This window comes from Charadrius vociferus, unplaced genomic scaffold (genome assembly GCF_000708025.1).
Source record: "Charadrius vociferus isolate BGI_N301 unplaced genomic scaffold, ASM70802v2 scaffold126, whole genome shotgun sequence".
In the NCBI taxonomy this organism is placed as follows: Eukaryota; Metazoa; Chordata; class Aves; order Charadriiformes; family Charadriidae; genus Charadrius; species Charadrius vociferus.
In genome coordinates this window covers 4396951-4416546 of record NW_009648894.1, presented here as the reverse complement: position 1 = coordinate 4416546, position 19596 = coordinate 4396951, and the positions used below count along the sequence as shown (strand labels likewise).

At 40.7% G+C, this 19596-nt stretch overlaps 1 protein-coding gene across 1 annotated transcript in view; it reads right to left on the bottom strand.

Moving 5' to 3' along the window:
- Positions 1–19596, bottom strand: part of GPR158 (G protein-coupled receptor 158) — a gene marked incomplete at its 5' end in the record, with an annotated part of 207124 nt that overhangs the window by 46587 nt on the left and 140941 nt on the right. The window contains one exon of the mRNA XM_009887157.1: positions 6732–6841. Coding sequence (XP_009885459.1) covers positions 6732–6841 — 110 coding nt within the window. The remainder of the gene's footprint in view (positions 1–6731; positions 6842–19596) is intronic.

The window sequence follows — 19596 nt, the reverse complement described above, 5'->3', positions numbered from 1 at the left end:
CAGGAATGCTATATGGAATTAATTAAACTCTCTAAGTTGATGTCTAAGGACCATAAAAATAAATAAACAAACTAGCAAAGGTTTGAGAAATTAATTATACTCAGGAAGTGAATGAATTAGGTTAAGACATGCTAACAAGAGACCATGACCAGCCTAATTAGTGAAACTCCATTCCTTATGAAGTCCTACCGTATAGGCATACATTTTGCAGCAAGTCCAACTCCCTTCCTCCCTAAACTGCATCTCCCAGCCTTCCACTCTCCCCCAGCCCTTAAAGCCCCAGTTTCCCTGCTGTTTCCTCCAACACACGAGGCACAGCATGGGAGCAGCCAGCAGCAGGTGCCCGCTGACTGCCCACCACATCAGGCAGAGAGGCACCTGCTCACGGTGCGTGTCTCAGCCTTCGCACTGTGGGAACATTTATAAGGTCTGTTTTCCACCCTAACACTATTTTCCACAAAGCTTTGTAGGATTTAGTGCATACAACCTCTTCTTCACTGCTATCTTTGAACTATCTCTTTTCATAAAAAAGGAGTATCAGTGATGTGAGCGTGATGTGAGCTTCAAATAACACAAATGACATAAGAATCCACGTACATTGTCCATGTACTGCTTTACTTCTTGTTTAAACAAAGATGGGTAAATGTGTATGGCAACAAACTGCTACATGGGGGAAAGCAGTGGAAGAGGACAGAGATGTCCTGCTTTCACAGGAGATTCACTTTTCCCTACTTAAATTAATTTCATAATTAATGCAAAAGGTACCTGATGCCTCTCCTTTTGCTCCATGTCTCTCTTTTAGCTGAAACTAGGTACCTCCCTCTTATCTGAGTCATCACTACAAGAAAATAAAGCTAATAGTGAGGTGACAGTAATACAGGAAGGCTCTTTTTTAATCCTTACAGTTCCCGCACTGCTTCTGGCTCTGATATTCAAAGCAGCATCATTGAGCTCTAGCTTGAACACAAGTTAAAGGAAAGAAGCTGAACAGGGAGCTACGGCTGCAAGGGCATCAGAGAGGCGTGGAGCTCCAGCAGCCCACAGCAAAATGTATATGGTTGTGAGCCCTTCTCTGCCAAGCACTGGCAAATTTTGGAAGCTTCTTGAGTTAATTTTCCTTGTAGAATAGAAACTGGCAGTACAAAACAAGTATCTTATCAGTGCAGAATGTTTATTTTCAAAAGCCCAGCTGCCCTTCTTCCTGAGGTGGGAACAATAACAAGCAGTGCTCAGGCAACTCCGCTCAGCCAAGGCTTCAGACCAAGTGTCTCTCCCCTCTCCACAAAAATGCCTTCATGTCTTCATCTCCCTCTCTCCAGGGCTCTGCACAAGACTTGTGGGGCAGACACAGCACTTACCGCATCTCTGCAGGAACAACTGATCACAGCTTCATGTCTGACCACCTACCCCTTCCCTTTTCCTGCTTAAGACAATGCAGTGAGAGACCAGGCAAACTGGACATTGAACTTCCTTCCTTGAGGTTGCATAGAAGATACATGGAATCACTAAGCTTTGTTTGCATTAGCAGGAATTAAAGTTAATAAGGGAACTTGAGATTACACCTTTGTTACATAACTGCACAAAACTAACATGAGTTTTTATCTGTTTTATCTGTTAATTCAAACCCAATTCCTATAAAAAGCCACCTCACCCAGGAGAGGAGTACTTTAAAGTTTGCGAGTCTTGGTGTCAAATCTAACGCAAGTTGCAGCCTGCCCGCTTTCAGGAGGAGGAGAGGGGAAATCGCTCATTCGTACTGAGTTCCACAACTCCCTTGGAAGGAGAGGCAGACAAATTCTCCTTCCAGGCCCTGGGGGAGATTTACAGCAAATTTCAGCAAAAGAACCATGGAATAGATCCTCTAACATACACCTGTAGTGTTGACAGCAAGTTTGTCTCAGGATGGTCGGTCTTTAGAGGGGAGTTTACAGTGACAGGTCACTTGGCTTTCTTGCAGCTGATGCTGTGATGTATTTTGTGGGAATATAACAAACAGGAATAGCTGCTCCCAAGCATCTACTGTAAGATCACAGGAACTGGATCTACAAAATGAACAGAGCTGCATAAATAGAACAAAGGTGCTAAAATATGCTTCTTCCAGGGAAAAGACAGACAAAATAGTCAGAATGGTTATCGTAAGCCCCTATGGTGCAAGCTCTACAGCTTGCCTAAACCACCCGTTTTCCTGCCTTGCAAACAGACTCAAACACCTAATCATGCCAGTCAAGTTAAAGCAGTAAAAAAAACAAATAATTCCACAAGGCAGTATCAGACCAGAGCTCAGGACACTGCATTTCTGCAACAGCAACATCTGCCTCCAAAACAATTTCCCCCCCTTTTGTTTCACATGGCATAACAACCGCTACAGACCACATCCAGTGGCAAAATCCAAGAGTGAATGCATCTGCCTGAAGCCACTTCGCACTCGCCTTCCATAAGAAAAAAGCAAATAATTTGACAGAAATTAAATCTCCCACTTTTCTGGAGTGTTCAACCAAAATGACCATGAGGGTCTGACTCATTTCAAAAACAAAGGGTAGCTCACCACTACAGCTGATGCCCATCTCACTTTACTTGCGCACCTAAGCTGAGGTTATACAGTAACAACTACTTCAAGACAAAACTTCTCTCATGGTGCTTCATCACTAGCGCCCCTTTTCATGGAAACATTGGATAGCAGCGTATTGGCACTGTGGAACCAGTGGAACCACTGTGGAACCAGCATCTATGGGCACTACGAACCGTTAAATATTTGCCTAGGGTCCACCCTGCTGTACAGGCTCCAGTTGCCGAGGTACTTCATGTAGCTTTCTGCACCTTGTTCCCATCAGCTAATTCTAGAGGGGAGCTTCTGTTCTTTCCCTCCCCTAGCTACAAGAGGAGGTTATGTCATGTCCTCCTCTTTCATGTTCTCACCATTGACGCAGCTTCAAGAAGCAAACTGACATCTTTGGTTCTCTGCTAGCATGAGTTTCCTCTTTTGTAAGATACCGAACCGTGACACGTGACACACTGCACTGCACACTACCCACACTGCTCTTCTCCTCCTTTCTTTATCACCTACAAAGATGTATAGGAAGGGCCACTACTTGCTTCAGCTGCACCAGGTGGCAAGGCACAGCAATGTAATCTTAGCACAGCATTTAAATGAAGTACAGAATTGCCTCATAGGGTTAACATTTTCTTGTCCCCCCACTAACATGCTCATCCCACCATCACTACTTACAAAAAAGCCATTTCATGTCATTGTCTTGTTTTCCATACCTGGAACATTACCTTCTCCGTGCCTTCTCATTCTCCTCACTTCCCCACTCTCCTCTTTTTCTCTTAGTAACATAAGAAAGTGAGACTCCCACAAACTACAGACCCCATTCCTGGGTTTCATTCTCCTAAAATGTCTGTAAGCTATCCTATGTGTACACACACAGACATACATATGTCTGTATGTATATACCTATAGCTTTCTTCCATTCTTATGCTTTAATTCAGAATTAATCCTGACACCAAGATGGCAGATGTTCACAAAATATTAAAAATAATGTGATAACCTGCTCATAAAACACAGGGCTTGAAAAAGCACGCAGAGTATTCAGTCACAGAAATATACTGAAAGATGCAACATCAGCAGCTCTTTTAAACCCAAAACTTTAAATTTGAAACATCATTATTTCTTGAGAGAATTATTTTGAAAAATTCACTGTTGAAGAAAGTACTGAGTTTTATGTTCATGGCTGTACAGTTAGATTTCTTAAATTAAGCTCATTTCCTTACCCCCATCCTTCCACCCCCATAAACATCAGCTCATTATTTTAAAAATGCACAATGAATAAGAAAGGCAATTTAAGATGAGGCACTGTAGAAATTGACTGTGACGGGTGTTCAAAGTATGAATCAGCTCATGAATTCCCTTTTCTTTCACTCTTCCTTAAGCAGCTGCTTTTGGCTACTTTTCTGATTTCTCTCTCCTTGATGCTTGACCCTAACAATACCTCAAAGACCTCATCGCGAAGTGGAGAACTACGGGGAAAAAAAACCACAAAGAAAACAAGTGTTTCCAGTTCCTCCTACCTGGCTTTGGATAACCTTCATGCTCCAGTGCTATTCAAAGCACCTCATTTGTTGAGAAATACAGCTTTAGACTTTCTGGTTATCATTAATAGCTGCTTTTACACAATATTGGTTTTCTCATTAAACTTAGAAAAATCACAAGTTCCTTGCTAGCAATCAGTTTTTCCCCCAGGCAAAACACAGGCTACCTGCAGGAGGGAACCAGTGCTGCTTGTGAGTACTTGTGGTGTCTGCAGTACGGCATTCTTCAACCCCATAACAACTGTGGATTAAATTAGATCTGCCAAAATTTTCTACCAAATTTCTATTAGCATCATATTATTCTTAATTAGCATAACTGTTGCAAATGTATATAATAAAACATATATCTAACTTGATCTGCCTTTTGCAAGGCACAATCCCTGACTGAAATTTTCAGTACTAAAAAAAGACCACAATATCATGAACGTAGGAAATGAATGGTCAGGAAACCTGGGTGGAAAACAAAGACAGATTCCTAGAGAGGGTAACGCTAAATTAATATACAAAATAGGTTGATTTTTTTTCTCTTCACGTTTCGCACAGAAATACAGAATTATTCAGGTTGGAATTACCTCAGAAGCCATCCAGTGCTCAAAGCAGGCTTAACGCTGAATCTAGACCAGGTTACTCAGGACTTTATCCAGTTGGGTCTTGAAAACCTTCAAGTATGTAAATTCACAACCTCATGGGCAACCAGGTCCACTGCTTAATTACCCTGACAGTGAAAATGTTTTCCTTGTATAACATGGACCCTGACGCTAATTTATATTGTATAAAGTTGAAATCTCCCGTATCAATTTGTCATTGTCTTTTCTTCTCCCAATATACATTCGCTGTAAAGAGCATGCCTCCATCTTCTCAGTAACCTCCTTGTAGGTGTTGGACAGCTGCTGTTAGGTCCCTCCAACACCATCTCTTCTCGATGCTGAACAAGTCCAGTTCCCTCAATCTTTCCTTGCAGGGCCAGTGCTCCAAGCCCTCATCGTCCTGATGGCCTTTCACTGAACTCATTCGAGTCCAAAACTGGACACGGCATTGCAGATATGATTTAAGGTGTGCAGAGTAAAGGATCACTTCCCTCAATCTTCTGGCTGCTGTCCTGTTGATACAGTCCAGTCTACTGCTAACCTTCATTTTTTTGTTCTGCTCAAGGATGAGGATGTAGCTCCTTCTTGGTTTCTTATTCAGTCTTTGTCCTGTTCCCTGACCCTGTCAGTACAGGTGCCAAGTAACACTGAACAGCTGAATGAGCAAAGCAGAAGTGCAAGATTATCTGCCCAATTTTGCAGCCTGTCCTCAATTCATATACATGGAATATCAACTGCTCTGTCAGGATATTGCTTTCTCACATCATGTAAAATCATATCAACAACCTGTTAGGGTAGCAGAACTGCAAGGACTACATGAGTCTTCCAGAGTCTTACGCTGTTTCTCTATGTATCTGAGCTACAGACAACAAACCATACAAGCAAAGTCACCAGTTCTGTTATATCTTTTCTATAGTGCTCTAGTTGTTACTCTTTTTGCATCAGAAATTGTTCATCCCAGAAAATACCATAAGGATGTGGAATTTTCTGGATTAATTTCAATGCAAAGATGCGGCCAGACACAGCATTATTCAGTCAGAGTTTACCAGCCAAAGTGTACACTTGTAACCAGGGACACAAATAAAAGGGAGCTGCATGAAGAGGCTCTATTTCAATGGGAAAGCAGGGTTTTCCACCTAAAATGTGACGAGCCAATAGTGCAACATGAAGCACAAAATATTCTCAGTCCTCATTCAGTTTACGAGCATAATATAAATCCTCCTCTACACAACATGCCAACACAGTAATGAAACTAAGATAAAAATATGAGCAAGCCTACTTCGTCCAAGATGTCCAAGCACCAGTATACACACGCTGCATATCTCTTTGTTTCAATTAAAATACTTACAGAATGTATCAGTAATTTTTTTCACTAATGTTTAAAGAGGAAAATGCATTAGGATTTTATCCAGTATACCCAGAAAAGGCTTCAATTTTTAAGCGGACTGGAGAAGTGGGATTTGAAGTTGGGTCTCTGAATCTTAACCTCTGAAATGCATGTGAATGCACTGCCAGCCTTATGGAACCCAGAATTTCCCACACATTTTTGCCGGCAGGGACTGATGCTTGTAAGCGTGTAGCCTGTCTGCTGTGATTGCGTGAACAAAGCCATAAGACTTATGAGCCATAAGAAAACATAGTAAGTGTATACACCACAGTGTATTGTTTTACCCACCATCGCTGTATCTAAACACTTAGAAAGCATCTCTCGATGAATACTTTACAGGGAAACTTTTGAACACTTTTGAACACTCTATGAACACTTCTGTATTTCTGTGTACCCAACGACAATATATTCACCTTCTGTGAAAAGCAGTTCTTGCACAATTTTATAGCTGATGTATTTATTTTTCATCAAATCCTGTCTGCATTCATAGTTCTCTACTGGGATTAGTAGCATACAATTTGAGCAGAAATGGTGAGGAGAAATACACAGTGGTTTTAAAAATCAGAAACGGCGCTTGTTTATCATAATATTTGCAGCTCTTCCATCTAAGTACTCACACAGATTGCACATACTCCCACAGAGATGGAAATTAATAATATGTGAAATACCTGTGCAGCTTGAGCGTCACAGTTCCATAAACAGTAGCAAAGCCCAGAAGACGAACCCATCTTAGGAGAACACAGCGAAATACACTTGGCTCAAAATACAAAATGACAACCTATAGAACAGAAAGATAGAGAGAGCTTCAGTACCGCTTTAATGTGAAAGTATTTCTTCATTCAAAGGCAGAATAGTCGCAAAACAGGACAGCAGACATATTTCAGCTCGTACTGCTGTATATTTAGATTTTCGAGTAAAGTGATGGGATGATCAGATCAACCAGCTGGCACAGTTCTAGGCACCAACTCCTTTTGAAGGGAGCTGGCAAAAGCCCTGTGACAGACTGTGAAGTGACAACACTTTTAAATGCAATTCCACTGACTTTTCTTAACCGAGTAAAAACATGTACCCAGAGAAGAGGATAGAACAGACAAGGACATTTTCCTTGAGCTATTCCAGTAATACGCAGCTGGCCTAATTCTGGTTTGATGGGCTGTATTTACTAGGTTATACTTCAAAGTCACTCCTTCTAATAAACCTAGCAAAATGATAGCTGCTCATTTTTCTCTGCCAACTACTCTGCCACACTAAAAATGACTGCACCAGCCTCGGTCTGTCCAAAACCCCAAAATCTTGATGTCCCATTTGACTCTTTCTTATTCTTCCCCATATATTTTCCCTAAGCTATAGCAAAGCTCCCTACGCACCGCTGCTTTCTTAATGAAAATAACCTTTTTGTTCACTTACGGATTTCTCTAATCACAACAACAGAAGGGTCCTACTGGCCTTTTGCTCTGTCAACCCAGTACCATGCATGAGGACAACACTCAATAAATGGTAACATAAAGCTAGTTCTGCAGGTATAGTGCGTATAAAAGCATCAATACCAAGTAAAATCCCACCTTTATCTAAAACAGGGCTGCTGAAATGGTGGACTCAGTCACGATCTGAAACAGGAGCCCACTTCTTCTCGTTCCAACAGACGTCCCTGGTGTCCTGAGGGATGATCTCATATTCCTTCCCACTCATCTGGCCCCACCAGGAGCCTGGTGTCCCAGGGATTTGGCTGTAGGCTGCCCTCACCCCACCTGCAGACCCTGCTTGGTCCAGCAAACCTAGATCCAGTGCATCCCACCTGTCTGACAAGAACCTGGTAAAACAACCCAATGCACTGTAGTACAAATTAATTGGGTAATCCTGGTCTAGAGAAAGAAAGCATTGAAACATTTCAGGCCATCTGCCACAGCTTCATTTAGAGGCAGTACATTCTGGCAGTAGAGGTAGTATTGTGCCTACCGGCTGCCACATGATATTATTTTCCTAAGTAAATGCTTTTCTATGTGGGAATTCAAGCCCAGGATATTGGCCAAAAGCCCAGGACTACGTCCTTTGGGTGACACAGACATATTTAGGAGAGTGGGGGCAAAAATGGCAGACGTGTGGGCTGAGAGAGAGAGAGAGAGAAGCTGCTGTGCTTCACCAGCATGTTTTTTTTTTTTTTTACAGCAGAATCAAGCTATTTCTTTAAAAAATATGAATCAAACCATGGTGAAAAATTTAATCTGTTTTTTTCACTGTTATTGGACCGACATGTTTCAAGGTAGACATTTTTTGGGAATCTGAAAAATTCTGCATGTAGGGCAAGGAACAGCGTGCAGCAAAAGGGCCACTTCTCCTTGGAAAATCAGCTGGAAAAACAACATGCATCCACACACGCATGAACATGCTTGTGCAAATAGAGCATCCAGCAAGAAGTTTCTCAGAAAGACCTGAATGATAGTAATGACTTCTTATCCTAATATACAGTTCTACACATTAGGACAATTACAGCACTAGAGCAAAGTCTGTAGCAGTAACCTTCCTCCTGAGCTTTGCCAGGGGGTAGAAAACACCTTGTTTCATCTCTGGTTCTTCTAAACTAGAAAAACAATGCCAAAAAAGACTGGCATGCAGAGACACTGAACATTTCAAAGCTGATCTGAAAGCGGAATTTTTCAGATGGTTGGAAAGGGAAGTTCTGAAAACTTTCCAGGCACAGAATTTTCTAAACAAGGGCAACAGTTCTCTTTGCCATGAAATCTGACACAGCAATTTTATCTGCAGTTGCTTGTTGAAATATTAACTGCTTGTGCCTAGGAAATCTCACTGATTTGCACTGAATGATTTGTATGAGCAGCTGAGGCATTTGGGCCAGCTATCAACCAAGAAGACACCACTTCCGATGCAACATGGCATGAGCTGGCATGTGGCAGCTCCCCGTGAAGGCTGCAGAGGCAAGGCTCTGTTGGCAAAAACTGTTCTCATTTCCCCATTTGAACGGAGATGCATTTGAACTACTCCTTCGCCCAGTGGTCAAGTACATTGCGGAAGCTGTGAAAGACTTGATCCAAGTTTGATTCCCTTTTGGGTCCTTTGAAAATCTCTTCCTATGTTTACGTGACAGAGAACAGGTGCAATGCCCTCCCAAGGGCCAACATCTATTTCTACCTGTTCTTCCGTACCTTGCACGTGGTCTGGCATGGACCAAGAATTTTAACAGCAAGAATTGCTATACTAATGTTTTGCTTGCTTCTTAGGCTTTCCAGAAGGTTATTCTAAGAATACGTCCTTTCCATCAGGGCTCACCAGGACGTTCAGGCGACTGCCTTAGCTTTTGTCAGCATTAAGTCTCTTATAAACACAGCGAATTTTAGGGGCACAATTTTTAAATTGAATAATCCTTAATGGATTGGAGCCAAGGGGCTACAGAAACACCGCCCTGGAAGCTCAGTACACCAAAAGCCATGCTCAAGTTTTTCATCTCAGTGGAACCACATTCTTGCAAAGAATATGTATCTGGTGAAAAGCACGGCTGCTGCACTCCATCCCTCACCCTCCCTAGCTGAAAAACAAACAAAAAAAAAGACATGTAACAGAGAAATCTTGGGTTTGTTTCATATCATCCTCTTCTGCCTTCTAGTTACCAAAACCCCCACTCCCTACTGTTATTCCCAGAGATAAGCCTTCCTTGAAGTGACAAACAATATGCAGCAAGGGGTTGCTGAGCTCCAAGCTAGGAGCGTAGGATGAGCACAGAATTCACCCACATACCCAGGCTGCTCTCAAGAGAACAAGGGAATCCCTCTGCAGTTCTAAAAGATTACTCTGCCCACCAAAAATCTGACAATAATTCATTTAGCCTTTTTTGCTTTTATAATGCATTAGAGCATGACAGCAGCATAAATCTCATTAAAAATGGTTAGAGGTTTTGCTGATGAATGTCACAAAACCTATTTACTGTACATAAGGAAATATGATATCCTCTGTTTCACCAGCTCCTGAAATCCATTTAAATACTAGGCATCAGTTTCTGTTCCTTAACCAACAAAGATCTGGGGAAAAAATATTTGGAAACCAGAAGCAGAGAAGTCAGTGCCTGTTCATGTACCAGTTACTTCAGCTGTGCGTGAGACCTCATAAACTGTGGTTCATCTTTGTCATTTGGACAAATGCATTTAGATGTTTGCTTTTAACCTCAATGTGTTTTAAGCTATTATTACCCTTGCTAAAACATTGTCCCGATAGTCATGCTACCACTTGTGGAGTCAGAGATGAAAAGACTTTCTAAGGTCACCAGCTAACTGTTAAGTATGTTTAGAGCTGGAGAATTACGGGCATGGAAGAGAGACTTTGCTTGCTGACACAGCGATCAGCCAGCTTAGTTATTCAGCTGACATGACGAACAGACACACGGTCTCTAAAGAAAATGGCTAAAGTCGATACAGGCATCTCGCCCACTACAGCAAATTTTTGTTAGCAGGACAGGTAGGACAGTAAAAGTGCAAAGAGAACTAACGTTGAACAACTTAATGTTCAAAAGCATATCAGACATTGACCTCACAAAAAAATGAGCAAATAATACATCCTCAGTGCCATTGCTTCTTAAAAGATATACAGCATTTAGAAAGATTCTTTAAAAGAAAAAAATACCTCACCTTATCAGAGCTCTATAATGTTAATAGTGAGCAATAGTTCCATGCAACACATAAAATATTCTTTTGTTTTTCAGATTAACTTTACTGTGTGCATTAGAAGATGATTAATTTTGCCCTTCACCTTGGACACCAGATCCAGGCAAAAATATTTTAATTAATACCATGCAGTTTGCCAAAGGGCACTGACTGGGATTTAGTCAGCCTAAATCAGACATAACATTTCTACCTACATTGTAGGGGTCTAGTAAATTAGCCTTACTAATGTAAGTTCCATAGATAATCCATGGATAAAGGCAGGTACCTTGAAGAACCTTGAATAAGTTCAGGACTTCAGCTACTTGGACAATCTTGGCCTAAAGGCTTCAAATACGCATCTCTACTGTTTAGGAAGGTACTTCAGCATTTATTTTAAAGAATTTGCTTCACTAAATGTCAACTAATCTGCATTAGGAGGACTAAGCCAAACATTTTGTAGCCGGCTCTAACAATTTCGTAATGTATTTAAGAGAAGTTGCTTTTTGCTTCGATTCTTAAGCCATAAAAATCACATGAATAGATCAAAATCCCATTTTCCTTTTCAATCATCAAATTTCTATACTCCACATTGAGAGGGAACGGGCAATGCTATAACGTCACAAAAGATCATGAGTCAAATAACAAATATTTTAAAAAACACATGGAATTGTCAGTGCTACAAATCTGAAACCTACATGAAAAATTTTGCGCAGGATCTTAACTCAAAAACCCCAGAGTGTTCACTTTTGAACTCTTCTTATTTTTTCCCTCAGCTGTAGAATCATAGAACAGTTTGGGTTGGAAAGGACCTTTAAAGACCACAGAATCATAGAATCGCTAAGGTTGGAAGGGACTTTTAAGATCATCGAGTCAAACCATTAACCTACCCTGACAAAACCACTTCTAAACCATGTCCCTAAGTACCACATCTACCCTTTTTTTAAACACCTCCAGGGATGGTGAATCCACCACCTCCCTGGGCAGCCTATTCCAATATTTAATAACCCTTTCAGTGAAAAAATGTTTCCTAATATCCAATCCAAACCTCCCCTGACATAACTTGAATCCATTTTCTGTCGTCCTATTGCTTTTCACCAGGGAGAAGAGGTCAGCGCCCACCTCTCTACAACCTCCTCTCAGGTAGTTGTGATAAGGTCTCCCCTCAGCCTCCTCTTCTCCAGGGTAAACAACCCCAGTTCCCTCAGTCGTTCCTCACAGGGCTGGTCCTCCAGACCCCTCACCAGCTTTGTAGCCCTTCTCTGGACATGAATGAATTATCTAGTTCCTAGTGCCATGGGCAGGGAAGTTATCCATGTTAGATTCTTTGAAATGAGACACAGAGCTTAAAATTTGAGCATCAGCACCATCTGGTTATGGATCCGAGGTGAAAATCACCTACTTTAGATAAAAGTGATGCAAACGTTTTTTTCTCATTTTCAAATAAACAATTTCCTCTCAAAATTGTGCCCAGTTAATCCAAAAAACTGTTCAGGAAAACTACCTACTTTTTTATTTAACTTCAGAATTTGCTGCAAGTACTCCACACAGTTCAATGCAGGACATGACGCAGCCATTTGAGATAATGGCTTTTGGGCTAATTCCATTCACAAGCATCTAGGAGAAACTGTGAAGAGATCCATCTGATCTGTTCCACTGCCCAACACCATCTGCCCTTGCCCGACTGCAATAGCTGTCTTGGGCTGTCTCTAGGCTATGCAGCTATGGAACAAGCCATCAGACATTTCCTCTTGGTATCCTGCTGTGCTTTGAGATGGGCAATCTTCTTTCTTCTGCCATGTTTCAGTAGTTTCTTTCAACACATAAAATATCCTCCAGGGTAACCTAGTTCATCCAGTCACCTATTAATGCTTCAGTCCTAATACTGAGGAAGGATTTCCCGCAACAGAGATGCTGTTTGCAATGTTAGATAAGCTTGCCATCCAAACTCATAACAGTCTGGCACTATGCTTTCTAGAAAAGGGACCAATCCACTTTTGTATGTGGGCACACTGCCACCTTAACAGATGGGCATGAATGAAGGCATTCATGAGCCTATGTACGCTACGGGCACCACATACCCCTCTTCAAAATATGACTCACAGCTCAGAGCATCTGCTTAAATATTAGTGAACGCACAACTCATTATCCAATCCTGTACCACCAACAAATATTTCCGGTGCAACTACACAAAACATTTTGGAGGTATGATAACAGCTGAATATATACTTAGGTTAATTATATAAGAACACTTTCTTCCATCTCAACCCCATTTTTTAAAACCACATGTGCTTTTTAAGCCATAAAATTTTATTCTAATAGGCCTATGGACACACAGTACCATCAAATCCTGTTATCCTTGGAAATCTCACAATTTCAAAGCAGAGTTGTCCTGGATCATTAGCTCAATGCCTCTATAAAGCACACAGTTGCTGCTGGAAACCACAGTAACTACTTAGTAGGTTTTATTCTTGCCTCTGAATTGGAACTGAATCAACTCCTCAGTACACAGCGTTGGAGACACTCTGTTGCTGGGGGCTATGCATTTGAGGTAAGGTGTATGTCAAAGTCAAATAGTTACGGCCATTTAAGATCTTTTGGGTTTCTTCATAAAAGAAGATAAGTTCTTCCTAGCTGCCCACACAAAGTCCGGCTTGAAATTCTGCCTTCTGAAATCCACTTTTCCCTCCCACTATACTTTCAATTGTAGACAGGTTTTCTCCATCACCTGTCCTAAACCACTGTGAGTTATTGGATGCTTCTGCGGGATCCAGTACAAGACAACGAGAAGGCCTGAAGCTCAGAAGTTCCCTTGAGACCATGACAGGGTGTAGCACAATGAATAAAATACCTAACACTAAAAAACCCAAGAAAGAAAAAAAAAATCTATACAATAGATCTAGTCACATCCCGTCTTAAGAGAGAAGAGAGAATAAAGTCTGGATTGTATACTACTCTTTCCTTGTTCTCATTCAAATGTATTTCTGCTCCACTACTACCATAATGCAAAAGAAACAAATAAATAGTTTTCAGGGAATCCAAACAGAAATGGGCTTGGTTGGCCCAATGGATCTTCTTATCCATCTGCTTTGATATGCCAGTTATTCTCTGTCTTTGGTATGTGTGTGTCCCTCATATATATATCGTCTCACTTCTGACAGCCTCACATCCTTTAATACAGTTATCCTAACATCAACCTCAACAGCCTCAGAAGTCAGTCCGTGCAGACTTAAGAGCTGGCTGATCTCAGCAGTTCAGAGACTTCAGGCTGGCCAGATGTGGACTTGGCTGGGTGTCAGAAGCTTCCACTGAAATCAACACGGTAGAAGGTTTAAAACCTGTTTAAACAAGATTTCTAAAACCAGGAACAACTGTTGTGTTTGAAAATTTAAAGCCCACCAGAATCCATGTAGCTATCTCTGCACAGGGGAAAATTGTTTTTCATATAGTGACCAGCTGCAGCCTTGAAGGTGCAGCCTTGAAGCATAAAATTAATGTAGAGTCATTGATCTGATATTGAAGATACCTAGGAGCTAGCAAGGGAATTAGGAGCCTTTGACTTCACGAAAAGGCAACTACCCAAATATTTAAAAAATATCTGGCTCCTTGTTTTCAAAAAGAGCTGCAAGGGTTAAGAGCAGTGTAGATCACATTGATGCTCTGCACTCTTCCGTTTGATCTTTCTTCTTCATAAACTTATACACAAAGGCCTTGGATTACTTTCCAATTAAATATTGAAATATATGTGAAAATGTGGGTTTCCTGATCAAGCAAATTGTCAGGTTTTGAGTGGAGATTATTAGATGATCTGCCAGCAGCAGCACTAAAAGCAAAGGTAGGCAGGTGGGATAGTCATGGCTCCAGCCACGTGCACGTGAAGGATGAGAAAAGAAGCACTAGTGAAGTGTGCAGGAGAAGCTGAGCTTAACCATTCAATACTCCTATTTTCATGGTTTGCATTACATTTAATAAATGTAATTCAAAACTAATAGAAGTAATTTCATTGGAACGTTTTATCTAGGCAATAGGTATGTATGCATAGGCACATTTCAAAAATTGTTCACACTAATACAAAACTATGAAAGTGGCAAATCAAAGGAAGTTGCAAAGTCAAAATATCTCCTGAAGTATTTGCTTCCTCTACCATTTTTGCTACCTCTGACTTTTATAATCCAACTATTTCTTTCATCTGTTCATATACATTTTCCTCAGTGTGACATGCCACTTGGGTAGACGACGAGAGTCAGCTGAATGTCCCGTTTCCCTACTTCGTATGCGGAAAAACTTTCTTATTGGATGCGCTGCTATCATCTTTTCTTAACAAAGGTGTAGTCACTCAAGAAGCAGAAAGAGAAACATTTTAAGAAGCAGAAACATCTCTAATGAAAAAGATAGACATCTATTCAGCCCAGTCATTAGCCAAATACTTGACACATTTTAACAACAGGGTTAAGAATATGCTAGTTTCATATTATGAATAAAGAAGTGCACTACCCAATACAATATTTTATTAAAACCAAGGAAAATCTAACAATTTATTTTAAGACCATGTCTGCGATTTTAAGAAAAAGGAACCTTTTAAAAACATAATGGTGAAGTAGTCTATATTAAAATAAATCTTGCAAGAGCTGCAGCTGAATCAAGACATAATAGACTAAATTATTCAGAGCAACTTGCCAAGTATACTTAATGCAAGACACAGGTCATAAAACAGACTCAGAGAGACTTCTGCATTTCATTACAATATGGCTGAAATCCCTACAAATATACAGTGCAGAGAAGGGGTTTTATATAAGTATTTTCAAATAGTGACTTCTACTTGGGAAAAAGAAAACATATAGCTGGTTAGAGTTCCAAAAATACCTTATTTCCTGGTCTTAATCTAACAAAGCTAGTGAAGTATTTAACACCAAGTTTGTGAGAAAAAACTACCTGATGGTTTAGGTTCTTCAGGAATACATCCTTCCTGGCTGCACGCTCTCTCTGATCTACACATTAGGCAGGTTCACGAGCCAAGGCAGGAATTTTATTGACATCAACTTTTAAGATGGTTACATGGAAAAGATAACAGGGACAGACCAGGTCTTTGAAATATCCTGTTAAACCACAGCAAAGAGTAGGACAGTACCGCCTGTTACCCTCCATGGGAAAGTTTTCGTCAGTATTTATTTTGACAACCAGTACTTTAGAAAACCTCTCTTCACTAAATACCAGGCGGACATCTCAATCCAGCCAGCGCTGATTAGTTTACTGCAGACATCACTGCTGGAACTATCGACTTTTCATTTTCAGCCTATGTACCTGTAGCAACAACAGCTGTGGGGACAAGCCAAGGGCCACAGTGTGACAAACTTCCAGAGGAAGTGCGGAGAACACTCCACCTCTTAAAGTTTCCAAATCAGGAACGGATGCCGGTCTGGGAAATCTGCTTTAGATAAACTGAAACTATTGGCTTCAATAGAGACGTAATTGGGTGAATCGTGAAAATGAGTGACATACTCTGATGACACGACCCACTGGTCTTAAATCTACATTAACCATATTAAGCAAGTTATGTCATTAACATAATAAATTAATTACGGGTAATCAAAAAAGTACAGAAGAAACCAGCCACAGCTGCAAACTCAAAATTCACTCCATAGTAGAAACTCTAGAAATACGAAAGAAACACTATTTCTCTTCCAACTGACATGCTTATAGTTCTCATATCACACGGATATGAACATTGCTGCCTTCCAAAAAAATTGTGGACATTTTGCTTGGCTAAGAGGGCCAGCGTGCTCATGCTCTTTGGTTCTAGTCAAAAGGAAAAACAAAATGTTTTATATAAATCCACCCAGGAAAAATATTTATGCAGTGTTGAGCAGATATTGATAAATTATTATGACTGAGAAATTAAAATAAATTCAGCAAAATAAATTTCTATACTCAAACCCATCAGGCTCTTTGGAGATTTTCTCTCAGTCACATATAATCTCTAGGTAATTTTTGAAGAACAGCATAAATCAGCTGCACCCCTCTCTGCAGCACTGGAGCAGAGCAGCCTGCAGAACCATCCCTCCTCTGCGCAGAGCACAGGCTCGTGCATTATGGGTCCCCTATATACTGTGGGTCCGCTGCGTACCTATGGATGGCTCAGGGATGCTGCAAAGCAGTAGTTCAATAACAGCTTTATAAAGGCAAAGTGAATGTCATAAATGTATGAGCAGGATTACTACCATGGTTGCCTGGAAGAGCAGAGGACTGATCTCAGTGAAAGAGGAGACCTTTCTTTTTTTATGTTCCTAAGAAAACTCTTTTCCTCCAGATTTTCATTAGCAACTTTTTCTTCACAGAACTAATATTTTGTGATGCATTTCTGCATTCTGGTTCTTAAGCATGGGCAGAAAAGAAAAAACTCAATCACCTCTACAATTAGAGAACAGCTGAGATTACTGGAAGGACTACAGGCAAGGAAACATGCCTCTTATTTCCTCACTGCATTTAGTCTCCAAGGGGCAGGCAAATGAAGACTACAACGTAATTCCTCTCTTCCTATTTTCATTGTCAGACAGCCATTGAAAACAAACTAGAAATAAATTCTGCTACTGCACATTTATTGTCATGAGGGCTGCCATTTGTCTAGGCTTGTAAAGCATCCACCACATTTCTGACCATTGCTTTCGATACCTAGGAAGTGCTGGGAGTTGAAGACTCTTTAGAAAACATCTCTTTCAGGTAGCAGTTCCCAGCTCTTGGCATCTAAATTTGCATTCAGAGGTAGCTGGGCCCTTACATTCCTTGCCATGCACGTGCAAGATACTACCAGAGCAATTAATCAATAACATTTTTACTCTCTTGGGGACAGGATTTCCTACCTCTCATGGAATTTAATGGGAGAAGTTTGACTTACCAGCCTTTCAAGTCCTTGCATTAAGGTGAACAACTAGGTTTGCCACATATGTGTTCTACTTCTCCTGTCACGGAGCTTCAGAGGAGGAAAATATTTTTAAATAAACAAAGCGATACAGAATAGGTATTTGGATGGCACAAAAATGAATGCTTTCACAAAACTTTGAGATCCTACAGCCTATTGACATATACTGACACTATGGTGCTGCAGAATTTCATTCTGTGTTTATGGGTATATGTGTGCATATACGGGTATGTGGTCCCCAACATGTGTAGGTGGCAACCAACTAAACAGAACAACAAATCAGAACAGAAATCTCCCCTTGGAAATGCTGCATGGAAGGGGAAAGTAGGAGGGACGGATCTCAGAGTAGACCTTCAAGAAATTGAATGTGGACTTGAAAAACTTTAAAGAATCTCTGGAGGTCACTGAGCAGTTGGTGAGAAGTCTGAAGTACAATGGTGCAGACAAGAGAGGAGTTGGGTGAAAGGGGACTTGTACAATGCAAAATCATTGACCAGGGGAAACTAAGGGTAATACATTCTCCTCTTCTGGAAAAGAAAGTTTCATGACACCTCGATGATCTGTATTGCTGCTCATCACCTGAAAAATCAGCAACCATAAAATCTCTAAGAGATAACGGGCGCATCTCATCTTCCAAGTATTGCATTTGATAACCTTTGCATATTCTGGTTTTCCATAAAACTGCACTGGCAAATGCAGAAGTAAACATACTGATGAATTCTTAATTGTCTGACATAGGCAATTTCTTTTTAAAAAAGAAATAGATAAACCACAAAAACATTTGAGATGTAAGGTTGTATTGTCATTAAAAACTTCAATGCTCTCTCTCATATGATCTGAAATGTTTTCAGGTCCTCAAGATTTGAACTCAAACACCCAGAACAACATTACAACTTGCAACTTGTTTTGCTGAACTATGCTTTCTCTGTAGCTTAGGGTTTGAGCTTCTGTGATTAAAATTGCCTTTTATTTCAAACATATAAAATGACTGTAGAGAAATAAATTATGGATAAGGAAAAGAAACTCAGAGAAGCCAATATTTTATTATTTTTAAAATTTAAAGTATTAGACAAAAAACCACACCTGTCCTTAGTGCAACAATTAGCAGATTTCTGAGGAACGTTCTTGACAGTTAATGCTTTAACCTGGAAAACAACCAACTTCAAGCTATGTTTTTCCAGTGATTACAGTAGAGGTCCATATGCCACTCATTGCTCATACCTAAAAATAACGAGCATTCATGGGAGCAGGTATTAGAAGCCAGGTCTCCCCCTTCTAGCCAAAAGGTAACCTAACCAGTAGGTAAAATACATTCCTTACTACACCGTAGAGTTAGATTGATATTTTCTGGTTATACCCATTTACTATTGCTTAACAAAGTGATGTGAAATGGAACAGCAGCAGCACAAGAAGCTGAACGCTTCTCTTGCTACAGCATCTTAGAGCAAAAGCTTTAAAATTTTCTTCAAGGTGGTACAAGTTTGTATCTTGTGAGCCAGAGAGGTGAACTCAACCCGAGTGTCACATCCAGAATGAAAACATTAACATGGTGGGGGGGGTGGGGTGAGGGGGGGTTACCACCTATACTTGGTAAGAAAATAAGACTCACATGGTGCACCTGAAGAGGGGGTTCAAATCTGCAACCTTTTGTGAAGGAAAGCATTTTCCCACACAAAAAAACCTAAGCAGATCATAAACCACAAACCCCTCTCTCTTCAGCATGTCCAGCTCCCTAAGCTGGCAAAGCAGCCGTGCTGACCTCTGTGTGTCTGGCTGTGAACACACAGCCCTCTACTGTAAAGAGTACCTCACTTGACCAAAATTAGGCACTGCCATCTGGAGTTGCAGTGCCTAACCCTATGGTAAGTTGAGTCCTTTAAAGACTTGCCATGTTAGGAAACACATTCCTTGCTAATGGCTTAACTGTTCAAACCATCTTTGGTCTCCTCCTTTCAGAGATGCTGACCAAAG